The sequence below is a fragment of the Rhea americana genome, unplaced genomic scaffold, assembly GCF_003343005.1.
Source record: "Rhea americana isolate MKP2758 unplaced genomic scaffold, rheAme1 scaffold_2, whole genome shotgun sequence".
NCBI classification, from domain to species: domain Eukaryota; kingdom Metazoa; phylum Chordata; class Aves; order Rheiformes; family Rheidae; genus Rhea; species Rhea americana.
The window spans coordinates 14,682,723-14,707,414 of NW_028186149.1; the positions used below are offsets into that span (position 1 = coordinate 14,682,723).

Genomic DNA, 24,692 nt, shown 5'->3' on the forward strand with positions numbered 1-24,692 from the left:
AAAAAAACCACTTGAGGTACATCTTCTTCTCGGAACATAAGAACAAGGACATGGGTAAAACAGAGAGAGACAGCATGGGCCTATTTAAGGGAATATTCTTTCACCAGATGCATAAAGACTTGATGTTCATAGATTATAGGTATGCTCTCTTTGTAAGATGAACTTTTAGAAAAGGAAAGAATACTCTAGAATGTAATTTATAAAAAGATACAAAAAATATGATTGTTTTATGCAAAACAGTTGCATTTTCAGGCATCTCATTCAAAATACTTGATGCTAGGGACAAATTGGGAGATAAACTTTAATTCAGTGCAATAATCCTTGTGTCCCTCTGCCATTCTCTGTTAGACAGCATTCCTATCAGAAAACAGTTTCTTAAATCTCAGAGAATATAATATTGCTGGGGAAAAGGTTGCATTGTTTTGCTTTGCAAAGAGTTTCTTTTCTATAACTTCCAGTTTCTTGGGGTTCCTGTCCAAGTTCTATCTCAGGGCACTTAGGGATGTGCTTGAATCTGCTAACCTGCTACTGCAGAGCCACTGGCTACAAATCACTTGGCCATCATTTGTTAATGGAATTTTGCTAGTAAAATCAGCAGCTGACAGTAACTAAGTGAGAAGATGTACCAAAGGAAAAGAAGTAGGACCAACTGTGTGTGCAAGCTTTTGACATTTTTGTGTTTAGTTTTTCATTTAGTGGTTACTTTAACTTTGGTCTTTGCTGTACTACCACAACTTCCATACCAGAGTTCACTTTTTTTATTGCAGGCTGTGCTCTAATGAGATGTTGGAAGGTGATTTATAATGGAATTTTCTGGGCCTTTACCTCATCAGCTTCTGTCACTTTGATCCAATCTGCCCAATCCAAGCTGCTTCACAGAGTATTATAAATGCTCTGTGGATCCTGTTGCTGCTGGGTAGAGGAAGCAGTTAAGTCCAGCTGCAGTGCGTTTTCCTGCAAGCTACTGGGGTGAACTACAACACCTACAAACCAGTAACTAAGTGGCCCACAGAACTATTTGGGATCATCTTCCAGCTTTCTTGGCATATTTATCCAGCCTTGCAAAGGGTAGGTGTATATATTGTATTTTGAGAGTTGTATATATTTTTTATTGGAGAGGGGAGGATGAATTTATTCAAATTCCTCGACAAAAAAATATTTCACTGCAAACCCCAAACTTTTGATGCCCAAGCTGCATACCCAAAGTTTGGATGTGTTTTTGCGTTTCCATGTGGTATCTTTATGACAGAACTCTGGTGACCTTATTCTCTTCTCTTTCATGGATTGTTCTAAGCAACAGTTTTGGCTAGAGGCAAGACAAAGAATTAATGAACCATTTTTATAGAGGACTTGCACTTCCCTGTTTTCTGAAAGCTTTACTCTTCAGAGGCCTTGGTGTTGACACACAGCTTGTTTCTGAAAGTGACTGCCCTTCCACTGCTCCTCATTATTTAAGGCTTCACACCTGTAGGTTGCTAGCTCTAGTCTGATCTGAAAATGGCTTTTTCAGTGCAGTTGCACAAGTGCTTCAGCAAGGTGTTACACTGAAAGGTTACTTGTTGTGGAAGCCTGACTGTTCATCCAGCCCAATGACAGTGGTGCATCAGCGAATCCATATTGCTGTATCCTGTAGGTTATCTGTGTCTTCTGACTACCTCCTTTATAAATAGCATATTGATGGCAGTGACTAGTGTTGAGACCTTGCCAATCAATACTAACATTGAATAAGAGTTAATTGACACAAATAACTGCATCTCTTGGTTTGTGTACAAGAATGACGCCTTCCCGTGCTCTAATCAATATGGCTCCTTGTAGAGCATTGAAATAAAGCTGCTTTCTCTATTTGACAGACTTTTCCCAGGTGATTTGGAGCTGTCTCTTCCACTGTATCTCATCATAGCAGATTAACTGGAATGTTACATATGAATTGCCTGTCAAGATGATTCCATCATTTCTTAGTAGTGTTTATCACTGTCATCAGTATTGAGTCAAGACCTTCAGCCTTTGTTTTGTCTCTTGTTCTGTAACCAGAAAATTTAACAGTTTAGTAGGTGCTAACTTCTGCTATTTCAAATAATAATTGGTAAATATGAATCTGTTTAATAGCAGAAATAATCTGTATTTACCAAAACTGTTGATTCTAATTTGTCATTACTGTTTCTGTACACGTAGTACGTGATACATAGTTTCCTTTCATCATTTAACAAAATTAGGGCTATAGAGGTACTACTTGAGTAGTCTTTGCTTACAAATCTTAGTTTGGTTGGAAAACTTTTAGAATTTGAGGAGAAAAAGAGGACAATATTGTTTTGATCATTACTACCCTTAAAAATAAATTATAAGAATTTTATTATCTTTCTGAAACAAAGGAATACGAAAGAATTGTATAAAGCATCCTATTGATGACTGCATTTCTAATTACTGTTGTGAAAACTTTGTAAAAAATCAGAAAGTTAACAGAATTTGAATTTTAACAATGGCAAATGCCAAATACTTGGCTTTTTCCATTTGTATCATCTTCTTTCATAATTTTCTTGCAAGCATATTCTTGCTTGAAGAAAATTTTTTTAAAAATAAAACAATTATCTTGAAACTGAATTTGTTGCCAGATACTCAATTTTAAAATTCCTGTATTTATGCGATGTACTCTTGTAGTTTGGAAAAAAGAAGGCTTTTAGTTCTGGTATTGGGACACTAAATGTAAAACGGATCTTTGTAGATTGCTATGCTTTGGGAGCCCCTGAGCATAGCAATGTGCTCTCCTCCTCCTGAAGCTGGAATTATTGTACACGATCCCTTCAGTCAGAAGGGATATGTCTTCACTCTGTCTGCAGCTGTGATTTAGTAAGGAATTAGAGGCACACTTAACTTTCATTTGTTGGAGCTACTATAATTTGTATGGTGACCATCTGTCATGCTGCCACTAATCACATTTAGTTGGTAATGTTCTGGTAAAATAGCCAGAAATGGTAATGTGAAGAGATCCAGTGATAAAGCTTTAACGGCTTGGCTGCTGATTGCAACTTTTCTGCTAATTCTGCCATGTGATTTTTCCATAGGTGACATAGGTACTTTTTTCTGTGAGCTTCCAAAGGCTAAAACATCCAGGAACAGTTTATTCCTTTTGAAATGCCCAAAACTTTCTCCTAAAGTTGAGCCTTGAAGATAAAATGAAAACCTGTTCTCATACCCCTGCAGTGCTTGGTGTCCCCCATTCTTGCTTTGTCTCCTCTCTTACTGAACACTAGTATGAAGCTCCTGGTAGAGCAGGTGAAATACCACCTTTTAGCAAAATGATTACCCTCATACCTGCAAGCAGCCTCCCATCTTCACCAGTGCCTGTAGAAGYGGATATGAATGAAGGGTAGCTTCGTTCTGGATCTGGATTTATACTTGGCAAGACAGAAAGGAGGCTGAAGGCAAGAAGGAAGGAAACTTATTGAAGCACTTACCTCTTGGTATTTCTGTTGTATGGCACCACCTGTCTAAATCAAATTAACTCTGCTAGCCTTTTTGGATGCTCACATAGCTGCAGTTTCATTGCTAGAGGTGACTTTTCCATAAAATTAGTCTTGTCCTGAACACCATGGATCACACCCAGAATTGGCTGTAACAGTTCAAGGGTGACGTCTGCATTTGCCTTGAAGCAGCTGCGCTTTACCTAGAAGTTAAACCAAATGTATCATGAGGCATAAAATACAGCAGCCTTTTGTTGAGTATCCAAGTGGTTCTTGATGCACACCTTGTTTTTCTCCTCTTATATCTGCACTGGCTCCCACTAAGTAAGTTAGAATTCAAGATTTCTCTTAATAGTAAGAATCATCAGAGGACAGTTTCTGGTTTATTACAAAATCCAGTCTGTTTCTGCAATATTAGCTCTTACAGCAAATCTGAATCTGAAACCAACAGGGGAGAAACTGAATGTAGGAAGGCCTGTCTTTTCAGAAATGTATGTGCAATTCTTGAGAATTTCCCAGTGGATAAGAGAGCCCTCACAGCAGACAGAATTATTTCTTTGAATTAGCTTTTGTTCACTCTTCACATCCTATTTTTGTATAGAACAAAGAGACTTACTGAGAATTCTGCAATCTCTTCATTGCAGGATGAGATGAGAGAGAACCCTGAAAGCTGGTGAATTGTTCAGATACAGCTGTAATCACCACATTATTATATAGCATATTAAATCTTAATGGTAGACTTAAGTGAAAATTCAACAGTCAAAATCTGTTAATCTTCACTGTGACTTTAAAATGTTCTGATGTTCTTTAATTTCTATTTTTCAGGTTAACAAACAGAAATATTATTCACAAAATGCCTGAATGGATTCTAATTGCTATTGTCTTGTTATCTGCGTAAGTAACCTATAATGTCAAATACTGTCATTGACAACTATCTTAACTAGCCTACTGAGACAAGATTTAGCTTTCAGGTAGAAGTGGGGAAAGATATATTTAAGTTGATGGGGGAATCAACAGAAATATTTTTTCACGTAATTAAAGTAAGTTCCCTTGATGAAACAGGTGATTGTCCCACTTGCAACAGCATATTGGACAAATGTAATGCTTGGCTTTTTTTTTTAAAAAAAAAAAAAAGGGGGGGGGGGGAGGAGAGAGTCCAGAGAAAAAGTGGGAGGAAGGAAGAGGATGCTTCACTTTTCTACATTCACTGCTGCCAAGCAGTCTTCCCCTCTGTGACAGTATTTTATACAAAATGACATGTTATTTGCATATGGCATAACTGTTACACTTTCCATAATCAATAACATGCTTTTTTTTTGGGGGGGGGGGGAAGCATTAACTTTTCAAAATTAGAAAATACTGTAAATTACCTTTTATTATTCCTTTGTAGTTTTCCTTCTAAATTTATTGAAGAATTCACTTGCACGATAAAAGTCAAATTATTTTGGTAGATATGGTGTGCTTCTAAATGTTTGTTTAAATTATCTTTCAATATTCTAGCAAGTGTCCTTGAGGGGGAAACTTCTGTTTAGTAGCACTAACTTTCTCATAGGGATATTGGAACCTTTGTGCATGTGTGTGTGCACACAGGGTTGAGGAGGGAGGATTCACTTTATTGTTTAAGATTGTGATACTGCAGTGCCTAGACCCCTCCTTAGCTTTGCTCTACAGCACATTCTGCAGAATTAAATTCTTTACAAGGGTTTTCCTAACTGGAAGCCTGATTTTATTGTAATCTCTTTCAGTAAGCTTCTATACTGAGACTTGAATTATAAAAGCTGTAGTCATATACATCGAGTAACTTCCTTAATTTATACTTTTGAAATTAGTGTACATTTCTGAAGTTAAAAAAAAGATAAAAACTCTGCAGTGTAATAAAACAGTTCTTTCACAAATTCATATTAAACATTTAACATTAGTTCACCTTTTAAGGAATCACTGGTGGTTTCACAAAGTGTCAGGCCCTACCTTTCAGTAGGGTTAAAACCATCAAGCAATCTTTTTATATCTTTCAGCTTGAATTACAAGATTACAAAAATCTTATTTCAGAGACTGTTTATTACCGCACTACTGCTTCTTCTTTTGGGCTTGCTGGGTCACTGGAGCCTGTAGGACAGAGAAGTACTTACAGGCATTCAGAGGTCAAGAAGTGTTGTGGGCCAACCTCATAGCATCCCCAGTACTGCACTTACTTTCTTTTGATATTACTTCATCTGACACATTGTTCTGGCTTTACTGTCCCAAGGAAGGCTATACCAGCAGGCATTAGAGTAGGCTTCAACGAGCCTTACATCTGCGTCACCCAGCCAGATACCGCTCAAATGATTCATTAAATCAGAACACAGAAAGTAACTTTACTTGAATGCCTTGGCATAAATTTTTTATTAACTGTAAGAACAAATCTTTTGTCATTTTTACTATATATTCTTATGGTTGAATTGGTAATTTGTGAAACAGATCTTATGAATTTTTCAAATAGTTCCTTTACATTTTATGAAATAGTGACTGCTTTAATCATGGGTTAAAATATGTCACTGGTATCTGCTGCATATAATGAGCTCAAATGTTTACATAGCTAGTAATTGTTTTACAGTTGTTTTAAAATGTTATGGAAGTAGCAGGCAATCTTCATATTAGTAGCAGTTAGAAGCATAGAACCAAATCTCTTTTTTACTTTTTAATTTTTCCCCCAAGGGTCCAACCCTAGGCAAATGACAGTTAAATTTGATCCCAAAATAGAGTGAATTTCTTATCTGATATTATTCTAGTGAAGTCCTGAACAAAACTCTCATTGACTCTAGCTTATTATAAGTTTATTGCAAGCTGATGATCTTCAGATCTTGAGCAACTTCTCTGAGCCCCTTCTTAGAAGTTGTGCAAGAATGTCAAGAGCAGACAGGGTGGAGTGAACATGAAGGTTGTTCTTGGTTCTTCTGAGTCGAGGCTGAAGTGTTGCATCCTTTCAAGAAGGAGCAACACAGAACACTTACCTTTTTTTTTTTTTTTTTTTTTTTTTTTTTACCAAACTTTAAGATTTAATGGAAGTGTACAGAGAAGACCTGGAAACCTGTTCCAGAAACCTGGCCAAGTCCCTTTATACTCTATGATGTGGTCACCCCTTAGCTACACTGAGTAAAGATGTATGCTGCAGCAGATACAATGTCATTTAGATTGAGAAATTTTACAGGGCATGGGTCAAAGAGTGGGTCTTTGCTAGGAAGTATAAGAATGGGGACTAAAGAAGGCAGAGTGAGCATGAGATTTCAGGGTATACATCAAAAGAAACTGTCAAGACCTGAAATATTTTTTGTTGTTGTTTTGCTTGGGGGGGAAGGGTTTTGTTTAAAGTAGCAACAGTTGGACTATGCTTGCACCCCATCTTGTGCATAGATGTTGTGGCTCACCACTTCCTTCTCATATATGGCTAGTTTATGCTAAGGGCTGATACAGTATACTGAGCTTCACTGTGCACTTGGAGTACCCTGACACTTTTTGTGGTCTGTGAGCTCTGCTATGCTGCTAGCTGAAATCACTGTCATCATTATTGCTGTATTGAATTCAAGTATTATCACCACTTAATGCCATGTCTTGTGTTATGATAATGCTATCCTCTCTTCTTTAGAGTGAGCGCTTGTGTGTATGTGAATATGAACTAACTCTTTCTAGGATACTCTGTGTAGGATAGTTACACCACCTGATTTTGGTGCTTAAATTAAACCTGGGCTCCTCACATAGTCTGCTGGCCTCCAGAAGCTCTTCAAAGCAGTTACATGCTCTTGGCCTTATTGATTGTTAAAGAAACCCGGGCTTCTAATTTATAGCTTTGAGGTAAAATGCCTGAACAGTATAAATATCTCTCTATATAAAATGTTGGAAATCTCAATAGTGGAGCATATCCTGTTTTTAGTGAACAGCTGCATTTATTTAATCAAATTATCATATAAAATATGAACAGCTAGTCTGAGCCTTTATTGAAAATGTAGCCTGAGGCAGTCTTGCCTTTCTGACCAGCACATACAGCCGTACAGACTTTCCTGGAATACACTTTGAGAGCCAGTGAAGAGATTATCTTCAGATAATTACATTAATTCCTAAAATGGCATAGGTGACTTCTAAAATGATCTGTAGATCAAATGCCTTATTTATTTGCTGGTTGTAATAATTCTGGTAGTAGCAGATTTCTGTGTCTTCCTGTTTAAATGTTCACTATGTTAGCAGAATTGTGTATTATAGTAGCATCTGCTGTATAACATAGTGTAAACTAGAATGCAGAAGGTGCATCTTTTCCACCAAAGAACTTTATGGGATATCAAATGAAGCAGATAAATAGAGGCAGAGATAGTAGTACAAGAAAGAATGGAGAAAGCAGTGGGAGGATTGGTTACTATACAAGCATGGGCATTTGCCGTTTTTAGTGTATACCCCTGGCACAGTCTAATGGAAAGCTTTCAAGATATTTTCAGGAAATGTCTGCTTTCATCTTAGTTATCTGAGCTCGCTGGTTCCAGTGAACTGTGGTCAGCTTCATCTGCAAAGCCTAGGCAAGAGGGGTCTCCCTGCTAAAAGCTTTGAAGCATTTTGAAATGTTCTGGGATTAGTTTATAAGCATTTGGCTGCAGTATTTAAACCAACTCAAAATGACCATGATCACTAAACAAAAGCCATCATTATATGTGTGCAGCCACGTTAGATAAATGTGTGGTGGGGAGATGTACTCTAGAGGTTTGCTGTCTCRGAGATAACAGTTCTGGAACTGGAGAATCTTGGGTACAAGTGTGGTATTTTTACTTCTTTGCACACCAGAGCACATCTGTGGCTTGAAATTGAAATTTCTAAATTATTTTCAGAGGAATTCAGATGTTTGTGATATTTATGCTGTATTATGTCTGAAAACTATCTGATGTACAAATGTATATTGGATGTGAATGAATCTTCCAGAGTGACTGTAAAAATTAGACTTGTATTCAACAGATCTGCTTTCCAGTATTCTGTTCTTGTTTAAATGACGTAAATTCTACCTTTTAATGTCGAAAGATACTTTTTCCTACAGAGAAAACATACAAATAAACTGGATGCTCTTTTATTTATCAAGACTGATGATTTAAAAAAAAAAAAAAAAAAGTAAAGTTCCATCTGACAAAGATTTTTTTATTTGTAAGCTAGGAATGTAATCGTTTCCCATTCTGAAATGGAGTTTGCAGGTCCAAAAACCCAAAAAGCTTTCTCTTATAACAATACTTGAATTTGGGCACAGTCTTTGTTTCTACTCTTGGTCCCTAGCTGTAGAGTATAGTTTTGTGTAAGTTTTGTAAAACAGAGAAACTGCAAGTCTTTTTACATATCAAGAAAATCAGAAAAGTGTGTTCTTTCTCTTAATAATTACAAGCTGTCATTTGGTAAGCATGAACTCAGAGGGGTTTTCTATTAAGCAGTTCTTGCATATCAGCATTTTCTAAGCAGACTCAATCTGCCTGTTTGGCATATTCTGCAGGAAATCACTGTTACTTTACTTCCTCCTAGCATGTTCCAGGATTACTTGGGAAATATATTCAGTATATTTATTTATTTTTATATATATATATATATATATATATATATATAAACGATATATATATATATAAAAATGATATATATATATATGTGTAAAATATACACACATACATACACACACAATAAAAGAGTATTTTATATATATATATACACACATATATACACACTCACAGAGTAAAGTATTTGCAGTGTAAAGGGATTTGCAGTGTTGTTAATTGTGAAATAAATGAGTGCCAACTTCAAAGTTTAGTATCTTCATTTACCATTCATAATGGGGGGGTGGGATAAGAAGTCTTAGCATCTTAGCAGACTGAAAGAAAATGTTTTTCCTCATACCAGAAAAATGCTCTGACGTTAGGGCTGGTGAGCAGAAAAGTGAACAGCTTGAATTTCATTGCAGTGTACACAGCTGCAGCCTTTTCCCGTTCTGGCATTTCCTGTGGCTGGCCTTTTGAATGGGAGATTTGGATGTATTGTATAGGTTTTATATATGTCCTGCACAAAGTCTCTGAGGTGAATCCAGGATGATAAGTTGCCCTTTACTGTAAAAATGCTTCTGGTCCTTGACCTTATTGGCAAGAGGGAAGCCCTGGCATGTGCTGTCTCATGGAGCTGTGTTGCAGGGAGTGAGACTTGGTGCAAAAAGCACCCTTCTTCTCACCTGCCAGTTCTGCTGCCTAGTGCAAGGGAAGAGCAGGGTTGTGGCTTTTGGCTTAGTGTCTTGGAAATCCCTCCGAGAGATGGAAATCCATATGTTCCCAGCAGATGTGTGTGTGGGCATGCAGGAAACTGAAGTCATGCTCAAGTGTGCAGAGCTTATGTGCAAAGAAACATACACTGGTTATAAATGGTCCTTCATGTTGTTCTCCTAATTAATCTCTTTATTACGGGAGAACATAAATCAATAGAAATATTTTTCCTATTGAAGAGAGTTTGGAGCTTCTGTTTAGTTGCCCTTGGGAACTTTGTTCCAAATTTACTTGCGACTTGTGAATGAAAAATCTGGCAGTAAGGAAAGTACCTCCTCCTCTGCCACTTCATTTCTGCCTTTTGTGTGTGTAAATGCGAGGTAAGTTTTTTGCTGGAACTTCTGTTTCAACCATCTGAAAGACAGCATGCCAGTTACTGGAAGCCAGTTTTACCATCTTGTCTCTTTCTCTTTTGGGAGCTGTCAGTTGAGTTCACGTCCTGTTGAACTTGCCACAACTATGTGCTGATTAAGCAGATAGGAAAATTGCTTAGCTCAGTTAGAGAACCTTTTCTATTTATTGAAAAGGTATTTATTAGGCAGATTTCTTTTGTAATGTCATGGTCTCCCTCCCTCCATAGTTGCTGCATACAGCTTTACTGATTAGAAGTTGTGTCATAGCCCAGAATAAGTTCTGCTTCTGTACAGTCACTTGTAATGTAGATTATTCTGAACTGCTGTTTCAATTAAGACATTGTGAGTAATGCAGCACTGTTAACAGCTGCCTTAAACTTAATTTTAAAGGTATTTTTAGTTCATCTACTGAGCAAACTGAGCTGTAATTTTGCACCTGAATTCTGAAGCTCTAGCCTAATGAAAATATACTTGCTTCCTTATTAATAATTAATCTTAATGCATTAACTGCAAACATTTTTTTATCATGAAACATAACCCATCTGTTAAAAGAAAAACATGACTGTGACATACACATGTATCTCTTATTTTCAGAGTTTTAACTTTATCTTAGTAAACTTTCTAAAGAACAGTCTACATTTGTTGGGGACATGACACAGGCCGTTCTTTTGACTTACAGGAAACTTCTTAAGATGCAAATCAATGTTGAGTCTGGCTTGATGTTTCTGAACCAAGAAAAATGTAGAGGCATACATCACTGGAAAGGTCACCAGGGCTTACTAGAATCTGATCCCCAGGTACTTTGTACCAATAGAATTTCTAGCATGGCTTCTGGATTAAGTTTTCTTCTGTGCAACAGTCATACTGATACCCCTACTAGCCTAAGCGTTGTCCTCTCTTCTCCTATCTGCWCTGCAAGAAATAGTGCCCAAAGTAGAAGTGTTGTATTACTTAACTCTTCCGATACCATTACAGCAGCGGAACTTTGATCTGTAGATAATCTCTAAAAGAGCAGTATGTTTTGAAGATCTGGACCATCAGTCCTCTCCTTATGATAATGCAGATTATAGAACATAAAACCTTATGATATTAGACAGTAAGATGGACTATGTAGAAAGACAGTACTTCATTCCTGAGATTCTGGTTTCCTCTGTCGTATAGCTGTTGCAAGCATCAGATCTGAAATATCAGCCATTTTTTTTGCTCTAAGGGTTTTTAAGGAGGAATAATCCTTAAAGTGATTTAAAAATCTTCAGAATTTTATTTTATAAATAAATAATGTCTTTGAAAAGGAAACTAGTTGGATCATTGAGCTAAGTTATAACTTGCTTGGATCAGAGAAGTAGTACATGGAACTACTCAAAAGACCATACCTCAAAGAGACGTATTAGTTAGGGAAAACTAGATGCGTTTCATTAGTTTTCGTATAAATGTTATGGTGGAGAATGTTAGTCTGTCTGTAATACTCTGCAGTGACCAGAGATAAACTGAAATTTATTTAGAGGCATGAAAAATATGGAGGGTGGTGGAGAAGGGAAGATTAGACTTAATTTATTCAGGAAGGAGACAAAATGATTTTTGATATGATAAATTGTAGTGGAATGGCGTACTGGTGAACTAGAGACTCGTTTTCATTTCCTGATAATATGGGAATTGACTACAAAGGGAGTTTGTACTTTCTTCTCCTTAGTTTGTTACTTCTTGAGACATAAAAGCGATTTGGCACCCAGTAGTCTGATCCAGTGTGGCAATTAATTTCTGATCCTAATGCAAATGTTAACACTGAAGGCAAATAACATACAGTGTTTCCTGAAGTACGTTTCTTTCATATTTGTGAAAACAAGCAGAAAATACAGCCTTTTGGGGGAGGGAAAGGAAGAGGTGTCCCTGACAAGAAGATGATGTACAAGGTGCATCTCTGGGCAAATGGGATCTGATGAAGCCCTTATAGGCAGTCTGCTCCACTGCATTTAAAATCCAGAGCGCAGGTGACTTTTCTTGACACAAAGTATAATGAAAACAAGTACTTGGTATAGAGGGCAACTGTCAGTTAACCAGAATGTTACATGTATTCGGTCTCCCTGACTCAAGCGTAACTGAACGTCGCTACAGGTATGACTGTAACTGTTTACATAGCGAGCACCTAGGAAAGGTTCCTTAAAATAACCATACGCTCCTAAAATTTTGAGTAGTGTAATGTAAAGAAAGAACAGCCATGTGCATAACAGTGCATGTTCTTTTCTTTCTGCTCCCTTCCAAAAGTAAAAGTATGCTTTAATTAGCTGCTAGAAAACATAACTAACTGGTATTTGGGAGTCCAGAAACTGTAATGAACACTACTACATATTGCTAGATGTGAAACCCGTTTGACTGTATCGATGCAAAAGTGTACAGATGCCTGGTTGTTTGAAGGCTTGGGATCTTGGTATGTTTAACTTCATTTTGATGTTTCTTATGGATGTACCATGTGTTCCACGGCAATGAACTTTCTCCCTCTCTCCGTCTATCTTAACGTTTTATGAAGACACTGAATAGATCTAACTCATTTATCATAAAACCTGGTGTTTCCGAGATGAGATCTTCAGTTTTTTAACAAGATAAGGGTTACTTGAGAAACAAACTTTATTGTATATTCAGCTTTTTTCAGGTATGCGTTAAGCCCAGGTGTGCCTTCACAAATGGGAGTTAGTAGTATTCTTGATTGTAGACTGTGAAATGGAGATTAAAAGTAGTGCAGTGATTTACTGGACATCATGCAGCCAATCAGTGATAGATCCAGGAATAAAGCAATTAAGCAGAAAAAGGCTCTTTTTAAGATTTTTTTTTTTTTTTTTTAACCTGTGGAGGGCCATCTATCTAGGGAAAAGTGGTTAATAATCTTTAATTTGGGGGGATTTTTAAGAATCTCCTTCTGAGAGGTCCAAAACTGCTATTGTTTTCAAAATTGTTAAATGTAAGCAGGAAAATATTGAGGTCTTTAACTTCTAAAACAGAAAATTTTGGACATAGAGCAAGTCTATTCCCAGTGTATCTCTTTACTCAGCTGCAATATTCCAGGTGTTTGATCTCTGTATGGGACTGAAAGGTAGATAATCAAGTTACAATGGTTAGAAAGTTCTGAAGCTAAACTGTGGTCAATTTTATGATCATGGTTTCCATAGTAACTGAGTACAGGTGAGCACAATTTATATAGTCAGTATGGACAAATAATCCACCTGAGCATATTGCATTGTAGCTGTTCCAGCTGTAACATAATATTTGTCTAAATTATTCTTTATTGAAAACATTTTTTGTTTATCATTGAGATAATGAATTGATGGGAATAGATTACACTATATAGCAGCAAAAAAAATGCAGCAATTGCAAAAATGGATGTATGTTAATAATTTTTAATTCATAAAGTGTGCCAGGTCTGTATATAAGTGCAGCTTTTAGATATTTAAATTGTCCCATTGTATGAGCACAATAATTTATACAGCAACGTATATTTTACAAAATACTTAAAAGTTTCRTGTTCTCAAAACCTTATATCTTCACATTTTTAATTTAACAAGGACTTTTACCTGTGCTTAATTTCGCATACCTAACTGATGCAAGGACTTCAGTAGCGTAGATTCCGATACTTGAGAGGTGTCACAGGAAATGTTTGAGGCACTTAAAAAGTAAGGAATAGAAGATTGAAGTGGATGAAAGAATCATTTTTTAAAATAAATTAAAAATTTATTAAATTCAAAATTTCAACAGAGTTGAAAAAGATGGGGGAAAAGGGAAAAGGGGGAACAAATGGTAGGACTGAGAAGTACCTTTGATCTGTCAGCTGGTTGGCAGGAAACAGATATCAAATAAATGGAGCTCTTTAAACAAGGTCTGTCCTTGAAATGTGTACCTAAGAAACTTGATTTGTTAGAAGGAGACAGCTGATAGTGATTTCTTCTGAGTTTGTTGTGAACTTTATATTGCCTTGGCTCTATGCAGATAAGTAAGTTAAATTGAAACCTTTTGGAACAACTCCCTGTATGAATGTAAGGGTTTTAAATGGCACACAATATAATATACGTTCTGATATTTTGTGTCTGTTTGTGTTTTAGCAATAAATTGGAATAATAGTAATATAGAAGTGGGTACCATACTCTGATTTGGTTCTGAAAAAAAAACATCCTGCAGTCATACGTGTTAATAAAAAAGATGGAACGTTTTAAAATAAATAAATGTTTGAAAGTAGAGTTCCTAAGCATCTCTAAAACAGAAGGCAAATTGAAGCATTGCATACTATTACAGTAGTTTTAAACTAGTCATGTGTCCTTGAATTTTTGTATTGTAACATCAAAGTATTTCCAGAGTGTTGGTTGTTACCTTTCTCGTTAGGCAGGCTAATACAGTGATCCCACAGGATCTGATGAAGCCAGCAGGGCTTGGCATTACGGGAACAGCATAAAGCTGGCAAATACTTGCAGAAAATTATACCACTTATTTTGCATTTGGTGAATGTTCTGAAATGTATAATTCCTCTTCTGGACTATTATGGAAGGAACTGAATTTATTGAAATATAGTCAAGAAAATAGCTCAGAAGGAACATTATAGGAGTGATACTATGTGAAAAGAAACACTGTTGATGCTTGCATTGCAAAGGTTAAAATAAGTGTACAAAGCAGTAAACTTTTAAAACCTTTCTTGGTTCAGTAGAAATTGTTGCTGTCATGTTTATGTAGTACTGGTCACCCTCAAGGAACAGAAAGATGGTAATAGTAAGAAATGCCATTTTCCAGTTGCTTTCTGAGAGAACTGTGTTATATCATTCAGTAACCTGGGATAAAATAGTATGTTATGGGAACTGATGGTTTAAGATGCTTTTTTAAATATCGAGGCATTTTTTTATTTACATTTTCAGTAATTTATATATATGATCTATTGACTTCAAGTATACGGTGTTCCAGAACTGACCAAAAGCACCAGTTGTCCATAGCAGATGACTACACCATTTGAGGAAATATTTGACCGTAGTTTCCTTGAACATGTAGTGTATTTTTAAGACTTATTTTGTGTGTTCCTTTGCATTAGACTTCTACTTTGTTTCCTTAAGCTAGATTTGACCTTTGTTGAAGGACAGGTAAGACACTTTCTTATTAAAAAAAAAAATCCATTTACATCATTAGGTCAGTAATTCATTTTATAAACAATGTCATGAGGATGCTCTAGTTTTCTTCCCTCCCTTTCTGGCATTTGTTGTATCAGTGCAGCCTTATTATAAAATCTTTTCATTGCAGAATCTTTGAAGTTATATGGCTGGCTTGTTTAGTGTTTGCCTAAGCATGTATCAAAGAGAACATTTTTCTTAAACGAACTTGTAGAAGCTGCATGTGGAAAAAGAATGGCAGTAGTGGAAACAAAGAGCAAAGTTAATTTTTGAATGAAATTTCAGTTTTGCAGCATACTTGGATTATGTAGGAATTCCAGTTGTTGATTTTTGAATCAGTGTTTGCAGCATTGATTTAAATGTAGTGGACAAAAATTTTTTAAATATAAATAATTTAGCTTTGGTTGCCATCAAAGGATTAAAGAGTCTGTGCTGGATTCTGTGGACAAGTCAGTACACAATAATGAAAGTTAAATAATAAATAAGACATAGGTTGCACTCTAGCTACAGCTACATCTTTATGCTAAGAATAAGATCTTCAGGCTATATTTAAAACTAGACCAGAAGTAGCTTTTTCCCCCTCAGTAAGAAAATTGTTTATTTCTGTGAGTTGTTATGATTTAACATTGTGGGCTTTTAGATTGTTTTATTATTCACCCAAGAAAATATGACTAAATCTGGGAGAATTAAAGAAAAATGCCTTTGAATGCTAACTTCTGTCCTTTGACCTCTAGGATATACTAACAAAAGGCCCCAGGTAGGGAGTGCTTTAATTCTAAAGCTGCAAATGGCACTAATTGTAACTACTTCCCCCCCACACACACACTGGTAATGTGTAATTAAATAGAAAATTCCAGAAGTATCTTTAAATACTTCTACATCTTGTTTGTAAGTTAGATGCTTCCATTTCAAGATAGTCTGTCAAATATTAATGTGTTCTAATGGAAAACATTCACTTTAGAGACAGCCTTTTGCTTTCAACAAGGATTTGTGGGGGTTTTTTGAAATGTTAAGCTTTTTAAACCAAACTCAAACTGAAGTTATAAGATACATTTTTTAAAATTAAATTGTGAGTATAACAGCTAAACTGCATGTTAAGCATGTAACATTTTCCAATTTCTGAGTGTACGTTAATGCAGTATGATTATATAACCACTTAGGTATATCTAAGATTTTATATATATGTATGTATATAATCTCTCTGATATTGCAGCTTTAACCTGCAACGACATTCACACTATGCCTCAGATTGACTTTCTGGACAATATTTACTTTTGCTTGATGGATGCATTTTGCTCTAAGCTCTGTGAATTTCTCTTCTGCAAAGTAAATTCTCCAACTATTGCAGTGTAAGGGGAGAAAGTAATATTTTAACATAACTCAAAGGCATCTAAATATTTTTCTAAATGCAAATTCTGAAAGGTCGTATGTCCACTTTGGATTATACTATATTGAAAACATTTATCAATGCAATAGCAGTATGCCTAACACTAAGACGCAATTTTTGTGAAAGCTGCTGTGATTTAAGTTACTTTGATAACAAAATTGCTGTCTCTAGTCGCGTGTAGTGATACGCTATACCAGTGATACGCTGGTAACTGAGGGACACTACTTCAAATTAAGCAAATTATCAATATATTTAGGAGAAAATTCAGAATTGCAGTCATGTTTTGATTTATTGTGTCAATATGTTTGCGCGTCCTTCCGTAGGGACTAGTGAACGGGATGAACACTGCAAGTGTTTCAGTTTACCCCAATAACGCGTGATGGATCTATACGGCATCCTCCAGCATCTATAGGTACAGGCAGATGCTCTGCAGGCTGCAATGCACATCTATTTCAATGGCTTGAGCCTAGCTATTTATTTTCTTAAAGAAAACARTTACTTGTGTTTAATCGGTTGCTGTGGAGGCCACCTTAAAAGAAATGTAATTGAAACAGAATCCAAGATTGTATTCTATAAAAGTTTCCTGTATAGAGCTGCTGAAGGAGTCTTGGGCTACTACGGAAATGAGAGTACCTTGTGCTACTGAAACAACTTCAGGGGCGCGTGTGCTGACGGCGGCTTCCTCCTCGGTACCGTCCCTGTAACGCAGCCCTGGTCCAAGCGGCGGTGCGATACGCTCCGCTCGGCCAGCAGCCTGCCCGGCGCCRAGGGCTTGTTCTGGGCTCCTCGGCTGCCGCCTTTTCAGCAGGCGTCCCTGGTGCCAGTGTGAGGAACGCTCCCTCTCCTGCCCCGCTGCAGCTGAACCGCTGCGCGGGGCCRGCTTTGCTCAGCTCCCTTGTTCCCATCCTTTACACCTCGTAAAAGCAGGCAAAGCAGAGACCTCATAAATTGCCTCATAAATTGACTGTAACAATAGGTGCAGAGTAGGGAGGAGTCTGTTAATGTTCCCTATAAACCCCAAGAGCAGTCAATATTTAGGTAATACTGTTTCCACAAATTGTGAGGGAAGAAAGAAGTGGGAAGTCCTGTGCTTTTGTGGCCTCGTAATGTTTTCCTGCTATGTCTTGATTAATTCATAAAAACGATAACCGGCGTCCTACGTTCATGACTTCTTTTTCTAAATATGTGACACACATAGTAGTCTTTCAAGTGTAGTTTTTGAATGGAAATTTGACGGACTTCTAAATTCTCTTCTTCTAAATCAACTTTCCATTGTCCGTGACACCCATGATGATGATATTCCCTGCTTTTGAAGTAAAGACTTATGTCCGTAAAACAATGATGATGTTTCACAGGCATCAAATTGTTAAATTAAGACATTCAACTATATCTGATACACTGATATCCTAGTCTTGAGAAAGAGATTTTGTTTGTTTTTGTAACTTTAAGCTCTCAAATAGATTTGTGTGTCTGTATAGTGAGGCTAACTCAGCCCAACACAGAAAAGTAGAGATGAGGATGGCTGGGAAAGCACCAAGTACAGAAAAGGCTGAAATGATGGCTCTTAGCAGCCTGCACAACGAGGGAGTCCTCATTTATGGATTTACATGAGCTACTCTGCTTCTACAACCAAGTTGTCACATGTGCAAAAAGAGCAATGGATAACTAAAGAGTCCATGCCAGATCCCAGCAATGCGCTTTGATGTAGAGTTGCCATCAAAATATTTTCCATTTGTGTTTGAGTATAGGTGATATCCTAGAAGACGTTTAATTTTTAGTTTTTCTTTTTTTTTTTCTTTTTTGTTTTTTGTTTTTGGTTTTTTATATTCAGATCACGTTCTGTTTAATGCTTTATTGCAGTACTTGACTGGAAACTGGCACTCTGGAGTCTTTCCTGCACAGTTACATTTCTTCAATTTTTATCATTATTTCTCCTAAATCAGTCCTTGTTGACAAGGTGAAATGATCTTACGTTGTAGCAATGGAACAAACGTGCTGTAGAGCTTTAAGTTAGCACCTTGCTGTAATGGCTGGTTATTCCTGCAGAACTTTTAATAGCTCTGTTAAATCATCTGACCTGATGTTAAAGATGTGATTCATTTGACCTGATGTTGAAGATGTGTATGCGCCTTCATTTTTTTCTGTTAAGTGTAAATAGGCTGTTTCCAGACGTTCAGGTAAAATGCTTATGAGATGGCTATGAGGAATCTGATAGTTCTCTCACAGTCCAATTTGTAACTGCAAAGATAGCAAAAGAAAATTTCCCTTGTATTCCTCCTTAGCAAGAGACTACTGATGGCACCTCAACCGGAAGCTTATTGGCACCTTCCCTGCAGCATATCTGTGGCTATATTTTTTGAGAATKARAAAAAAAAAAAAAAAAAGCGCTACCTCTTGCTTTGTTTCCATGTTCTGATTTCAGGAAATGAATGTTCAAGAAACTTTTATGATCATTAGTGAGAATCCCTCACTCTCACAGAAAAATACGTATCAGTCATCCTGGTTATGATGATCTTAAAAAAGAAGTCTTAAACACCTAAAACAAAAACTAGAATTTAAAGAGAGAGAATTTAAAAGAAAAAGAATTTTAATGTTATGATGATGTAGTGTGATTCATGATGCTTGAATGCTTATAAGTAGCAAAAATATTTATATTTGTTTGGAATTCCAAAGTTTTCTGTGGAAAGACAGTTGGCGCTTACCTTTCTTTATTTGGTTTTAGAATTCTGTTCTTGTTTGCATTTCAAGCATGGCAAACAAGGTAAAGAATTGAAACAATCATGTTCATATTCACAGGTTTAACCACAGTCAATGATTTTTATTTTTAAAGCTTCTGCCTTTAGAAAGAGATAGGCAAATGCTTACTTTTATTGCAATAGGAACTGATTGTTAACTTTTGTGATAATAGACATACGGGGTTTGCTCATGACTATAGAAATGTTTTGCACAACACTAGGTAAATTTCTATACATTCCAGTTCTCAGCAATTTTCCTGTAATTTTAAATGATCACGTTGGAGGCTGGAAAGGAGTCCAGCTCTTGTATGTTCTTACCACTGTTCCCAGGACTTTATTTCAGAGATCTCTAACTGGGCAATATCACACTGGTTGCTTTGAAAAATGTAACTTTTTTCAGAGGGGATACAGAACTCATTTTAAATAAGAAGTCCAGAAAGGTTTTCTGGGGTCCAGTCTCTGAGGAGTAGAAGGCTAYGCAGTTAGTTGTTTTAGGATGCCTGTTCACATCGTTGGATAGGAGGTGCTGATTCGTGCTTTTAACTGCATGAAAACATCACCATCATGTTTTCTGAATGTGTTCTGCTGTCTTGGTTAAGGTATATGTAGGTCTGAGAACAGGCTGCACACAAAATATATCAGTTTATGAAATATATTTCATGTAATGCTACTGATTTTAAAAATGTTTTAATTTAGGTCGGACTTCTAACAGTACTTGTCAAATGTTTTTGTAAGAAGACTATTCATAGAAAGATTGGGTCTTGAGTTTAAGCACTGAAACTATGTAAACACTTGTGATAGCCAGATGTCATTTAATAGCTTGGCACTAATTCATTGGTCTTCCCATTAATTCCTTTTTTGTTTGGTTGTTTTTTTTACGTGTAGCATATGTGAAATAGCCAGCAAATGAGAGTTTTATCACTCAGATACAGGTTGACATTTTTAACACTTTTCAAACTTTGCAAAGACCTGTTTACCATATGGTATAAGTGGGTGTGCAGGAAACGACACTGTTTCATGAAGCCTGATCATGCTGTACTACTTTTCCATGAACTGAGCATGAAAGTTTCCTTTTAACAGTGTGCTGAGGGCAACCTTTGAAGCATAGGTGTATAAGTTTGGACAGTAACATTTATGTTTGAGTGCTTCTATAGGTGACAATTTTTTTAAAATCACTTGATCCTTTACCTTTTCTAATTTAAGTTTGCCCTCGAAAATTTGCTCCACATTAATTTTGCAACATGGGAAAGTAAGTAACCAAAAAGCAGAATTTGTGTGTATGTGTGTGTGTATATTTTCATTCTTGCAGTAACCAGTTATTATTGCTCCCATCCCAAGTATCCTATTTTATATTCTATCTTTTCTTTTTAAAGATGCTACAGAATTTTATGGCAGTTCCACGAGCCTTGAATTGAAATCTTGTATGCTATTAAGTTGAATTAATTGTAATAATTTTTTCAGAGCTAGGGTCATTGCACCTTTCAGTGACATTAAGGTACCGTTTCCAAATATTGTTCTGGCTTATTTGCATACAATTATGGTTTATTTCAGTTAGAATTAGAACTTCATGCAAGAAGGAGACCACAGCCTTTAATGCATCTTTAGCATACTGTAGCTTGCCTGATACAGCTCTGTCTAGTGGAGTATCTCAAATACRTGTTGGACCAGCATTAGTAAGAGCATGAAACATACTGCTGAGCTTAAACTAGCAACTTATGCTTGCTCCCATTGCAGACGAGAGCTCCTGCTTCTGTTCAAGCAGCCATTTAAAAGTGGAAAAGTACCTGTGGGTAACCACCTCACAAATTACAAATTCAAGCATCATTTAAATGCCAAAAGGACACTTTTTCAGTGCTGAAGTGTTTTTACATACATTCATAAATGTTTAACACTGTCCCCTCTAGAGCCAATTTTCAAAAAGTTACTAGAAACTAACATACKCCTCTTTGAAATTATATTTTAATTTTTTCTCCTGCTTATCAGATAATTAGCAGCTTGACTAATTTTTAAACAAAGTTTGGTGAGCAAAAATATTGATCCAGAGCTAAAACCAGAAGATTTTGGTTTGTTTTCTTAAGTTTGTTCTTCAATATTTAGTGTCTGGCAGTGTCTGTGACAACAGGAATACCCTTTTTTTTCCTTAATGGGGTCTATAATAGCTATTCTTTAGACAGTGCCTTAAACAGGGCCTGTTGGGACATAGCTATAGTTCATGAGGCTATATAATTTCAGAAATTGCAGTTCCAAAAATATATTAAAAAAAAAAAAAAGCATGCGAGCTTCATGGCATAAAGATTTTAGTTTTAGTAAACTATAGTTAAAACTGTGCACAAGCTTTTCTGCTCATTTAAAAGATAGCATCTTTATTACTTTGTAAAGCAAAGGCAGGAGGAAGAAGATTGGGGTAAAATAGTGCATGTAAATCTACATTGCAGAGATAGCGTTTTGCAATATTACAACCTCCTGGCACCAGCACTCAGGAAGTCATGACTGTTTGTGCCACCAGTTGCTTTTCGTATATGCCCTATCTAATCCCGATAAGGGTGCCTTGAAGACGAGTGACAACGCGGCTCCCGATCCGTCCCCACCATCCTCGTCTCCAGACCAACCCTCTGCATAGCGGCGCTTCTGCCCGCGCTCGCGCTGCTGCTCCTGCTTCGGCTTCCCGCGGCAAAGCCGCCCCCCGCGTGGCAGCCGCCGTCGGAGGCGCTCGGCCTTGCCGGGTGCGTAGCACCGCTTGTGCTTCTCGCCGCGGAAGAAACAGCTTCCGCGTAGCTGTCGTGGAGCGCAAGACAAAACCTGGGGGCCTCCGCCTGAAAAGCGCCGTCCACCCGCGGGTGCGTCCGTCCCGCGCGAGCCGAGCGCTGCTGCAGCAGGCCTCGGCCGCGAGGCCGGGGCTCGCCGCGCCCTGCCCCTGCTTTGCGCCGCTCCCAAAGCCCTTCTCGCCTCGTGTCGGCGTTTGCTAGCCCGCGCGCTCAGCTAACTGGATATACCGAAAAAGAATCCCCCCCAAAATGGAAAATTATTTAAGTCTTTTGATCAAGATTTTTTTTAAGAAAGGCTTGTTTTTGTATAAGGAACAGTATTTACTATGTCTTGTGTGATCCTTTGCTTGTATTCTACCACTACTTTGCTTAATTTAAAAGAACCTTCTCGAATATTCAGCTTTTTCCAAATGGAGATGCTCTTAATACTGTACCAGCAGATGCAGGGAGGTTAATCTCAGTTGTTACTTGGTTAAAGGCTGTATGAGCTGTGAGATTTTTAGGAAGCTGTAGACTACCTTGAGCTGCTTATTAAAAGTACATCATTTCACACACACACTGTAAAATCTATTTCCCATAGTGTGTCAAAGACACTAGTTATCTGTGCAAATATAGTATTTGAGACTAAGTAAATGTTGGGATATGAGTTCTTGTTAATTGATCTGGTCAGTAACGTGCTGAAGTGACCTAACATTCAGTGGAAGCTTTAATATTTGATTTTGTTAATTAAAGATAGTTTTTAATATTTGTGAATAGGAAGTAGATTCAGCCATTACTATCTTAATTGCAATATTTTTACAATCCTGTTATGAGAAAAAGAAACAGCTTTTTGACAAAAATATCTTTAGGCTAAAATTAAAGAACCCGTGAAAATTGATAGTTCAGCATTTCCGCTACTCTCCAAATGGATATCTTTGGTAATCTGCATGGTGATAGCTCCTTCCGATCAGAGCACTACGTATGCTTGTTCTTGGATGCCTGAAAGATGATGCCTTTTGCTGCTCTTACCATTGAGTCTGGAACTAAATGCGATATACAGTAATGCGTGCCTTGCAGTTTGCATTATTTCAGATAAGGAACAACATTCTGCCTGGGGAATGTACAGTAATCCCCTATTTATTTCCACTGCCTGTTCTCATGCAAATATTTTATTCTTCTTGTTAGTAACCACTTTCAGCTTCCATTCATTTTAAGTTTTAAAATCAGTGGAAACTGGATGAACTCTGTTCTGCTCAGCAGCTCAGAACATCAGGCCCAAATGGAAGATTTTCTGTAAAATGTTGTTGATAAAGAGCATAATTTGACAGGCCATCTGAAAAGTATTGTAGAATTCTAAAGCTAAACTTGACTGACTAAATTAAGTAATAAAACTTTTTTCCCTCTTTGGTTCTTATTTTTCTGCAGCACTCTCTTTGAGACTCTAGTCACTCCGAGACTTCTTTAAACACTTTTGTTACCAAAACAGAATAGTTTGACTACAGCAAGTCTTTGATACAATATCACCGGTAAAACTGAAGCTTAGCAACCCATATAAAAACTTCAAGATCAAATTAATTTTGTTCTGCTTGCCAAAAGATTGTTTCTATTTGATAGTCTGTTTGGCATTATTAAAGCCTACTTATAAACAGTTCAGTGTTGTAAGAATTATAATTCATATGGTTTTAAGATACATGCTGTCAAACTAGGGAATTGCATTGCTCAGATTACTCATTCAYATTGGTCCTCAGTTTTTGAGAGATTCATTAATGTTTTCTGCACCCTTGGGCATCAAATAGAGATATTTCAGGTTATTATTCTTTCAGAAGCTTCCATGTGTTTGGAGAAATCTTGGCTTAAAAACAAAACTAATTCGCTGTCTAACCATCTTTGTGATACAATGCAAGGAAGGCTCCTCCAAGCAAGTGGACCCTATTATATATCTTTATGAAAACTGATAGTGTATAAGACTTTATGGTTAAGCACAACAACTATAAAGGAACCTTGTTACGAATCTGCAGTTAAAATATTCTTATCGGGTGCTTTAAAATGTAAAAAGCTTATAAACTCTATTTTATTCATACAAACAACAATACAGCTTTTACAAGAGGAATGTCTAGGAACTTTTTGGTAAAGATGAAAAGATGACAATAACATCGATACCTTTCCTTTTTTATATGTATTTATATAAACATTTTGGATATTTTTTTCTGAAAATTGTTTGCCTGTGTTAAATAACACCAATAAACAACTAATTAAAGGCATACAAACTACTAGCCTAGTCTTCCTAATTAAGCTTTCCTTTAGTTTCACTAAATCTTAATTTCTTGCTTTTTACCTCTGCTGCTGAAAATTCTCTTTTCTGTATTAAATATTTTTTTTTTCTTTTCCAGATTGTCACAAGTTATACCAATTTTCAAAAATACTCAGAAGAGCCCAATGTATACACAGTTCCTGTCTACATTGCTAGAAGAGCTGCATTTCAAAAATGAAGATCTTGAAAGTTTAATGAGAATATTTAGAAAGGACAGCTTAACCTGAGTGGTAAGTCAATTTAAATATCTAATATTTTCATATTTAATGT

At 36.7% G+C, this 24,692-nt stretch overlaps 1 protein-coding gene across 1 annotated transcript in view; it reads left to right on the top strand.

The window, feature by feature from the left end:
* Positions 1 to 24,692, top strand: part of RPAP2 (RNA polymerase II associated protein 2) — a 42,398-nt gene that overhangs the window by 14,157 nt on the left and 3,549 nt on the right. The window contains exons 11-12 of the mRNA XM_085303563.1: positions 4,284 to 4,352; positions 24,502 to 24,652. Coding sequence (XP_085159689.1) covers positions 4,284 to 4,352; positions 24,502 to 24,649 — 217 coding nt within the window. The 3' untranslated portion in view covers positions 24,650 to 24,652. The remainder of the gene's footprint in view (positions 1 to 4,283; positions 4,353 to 24,501; positions 24,653 to 24,692) is intronic.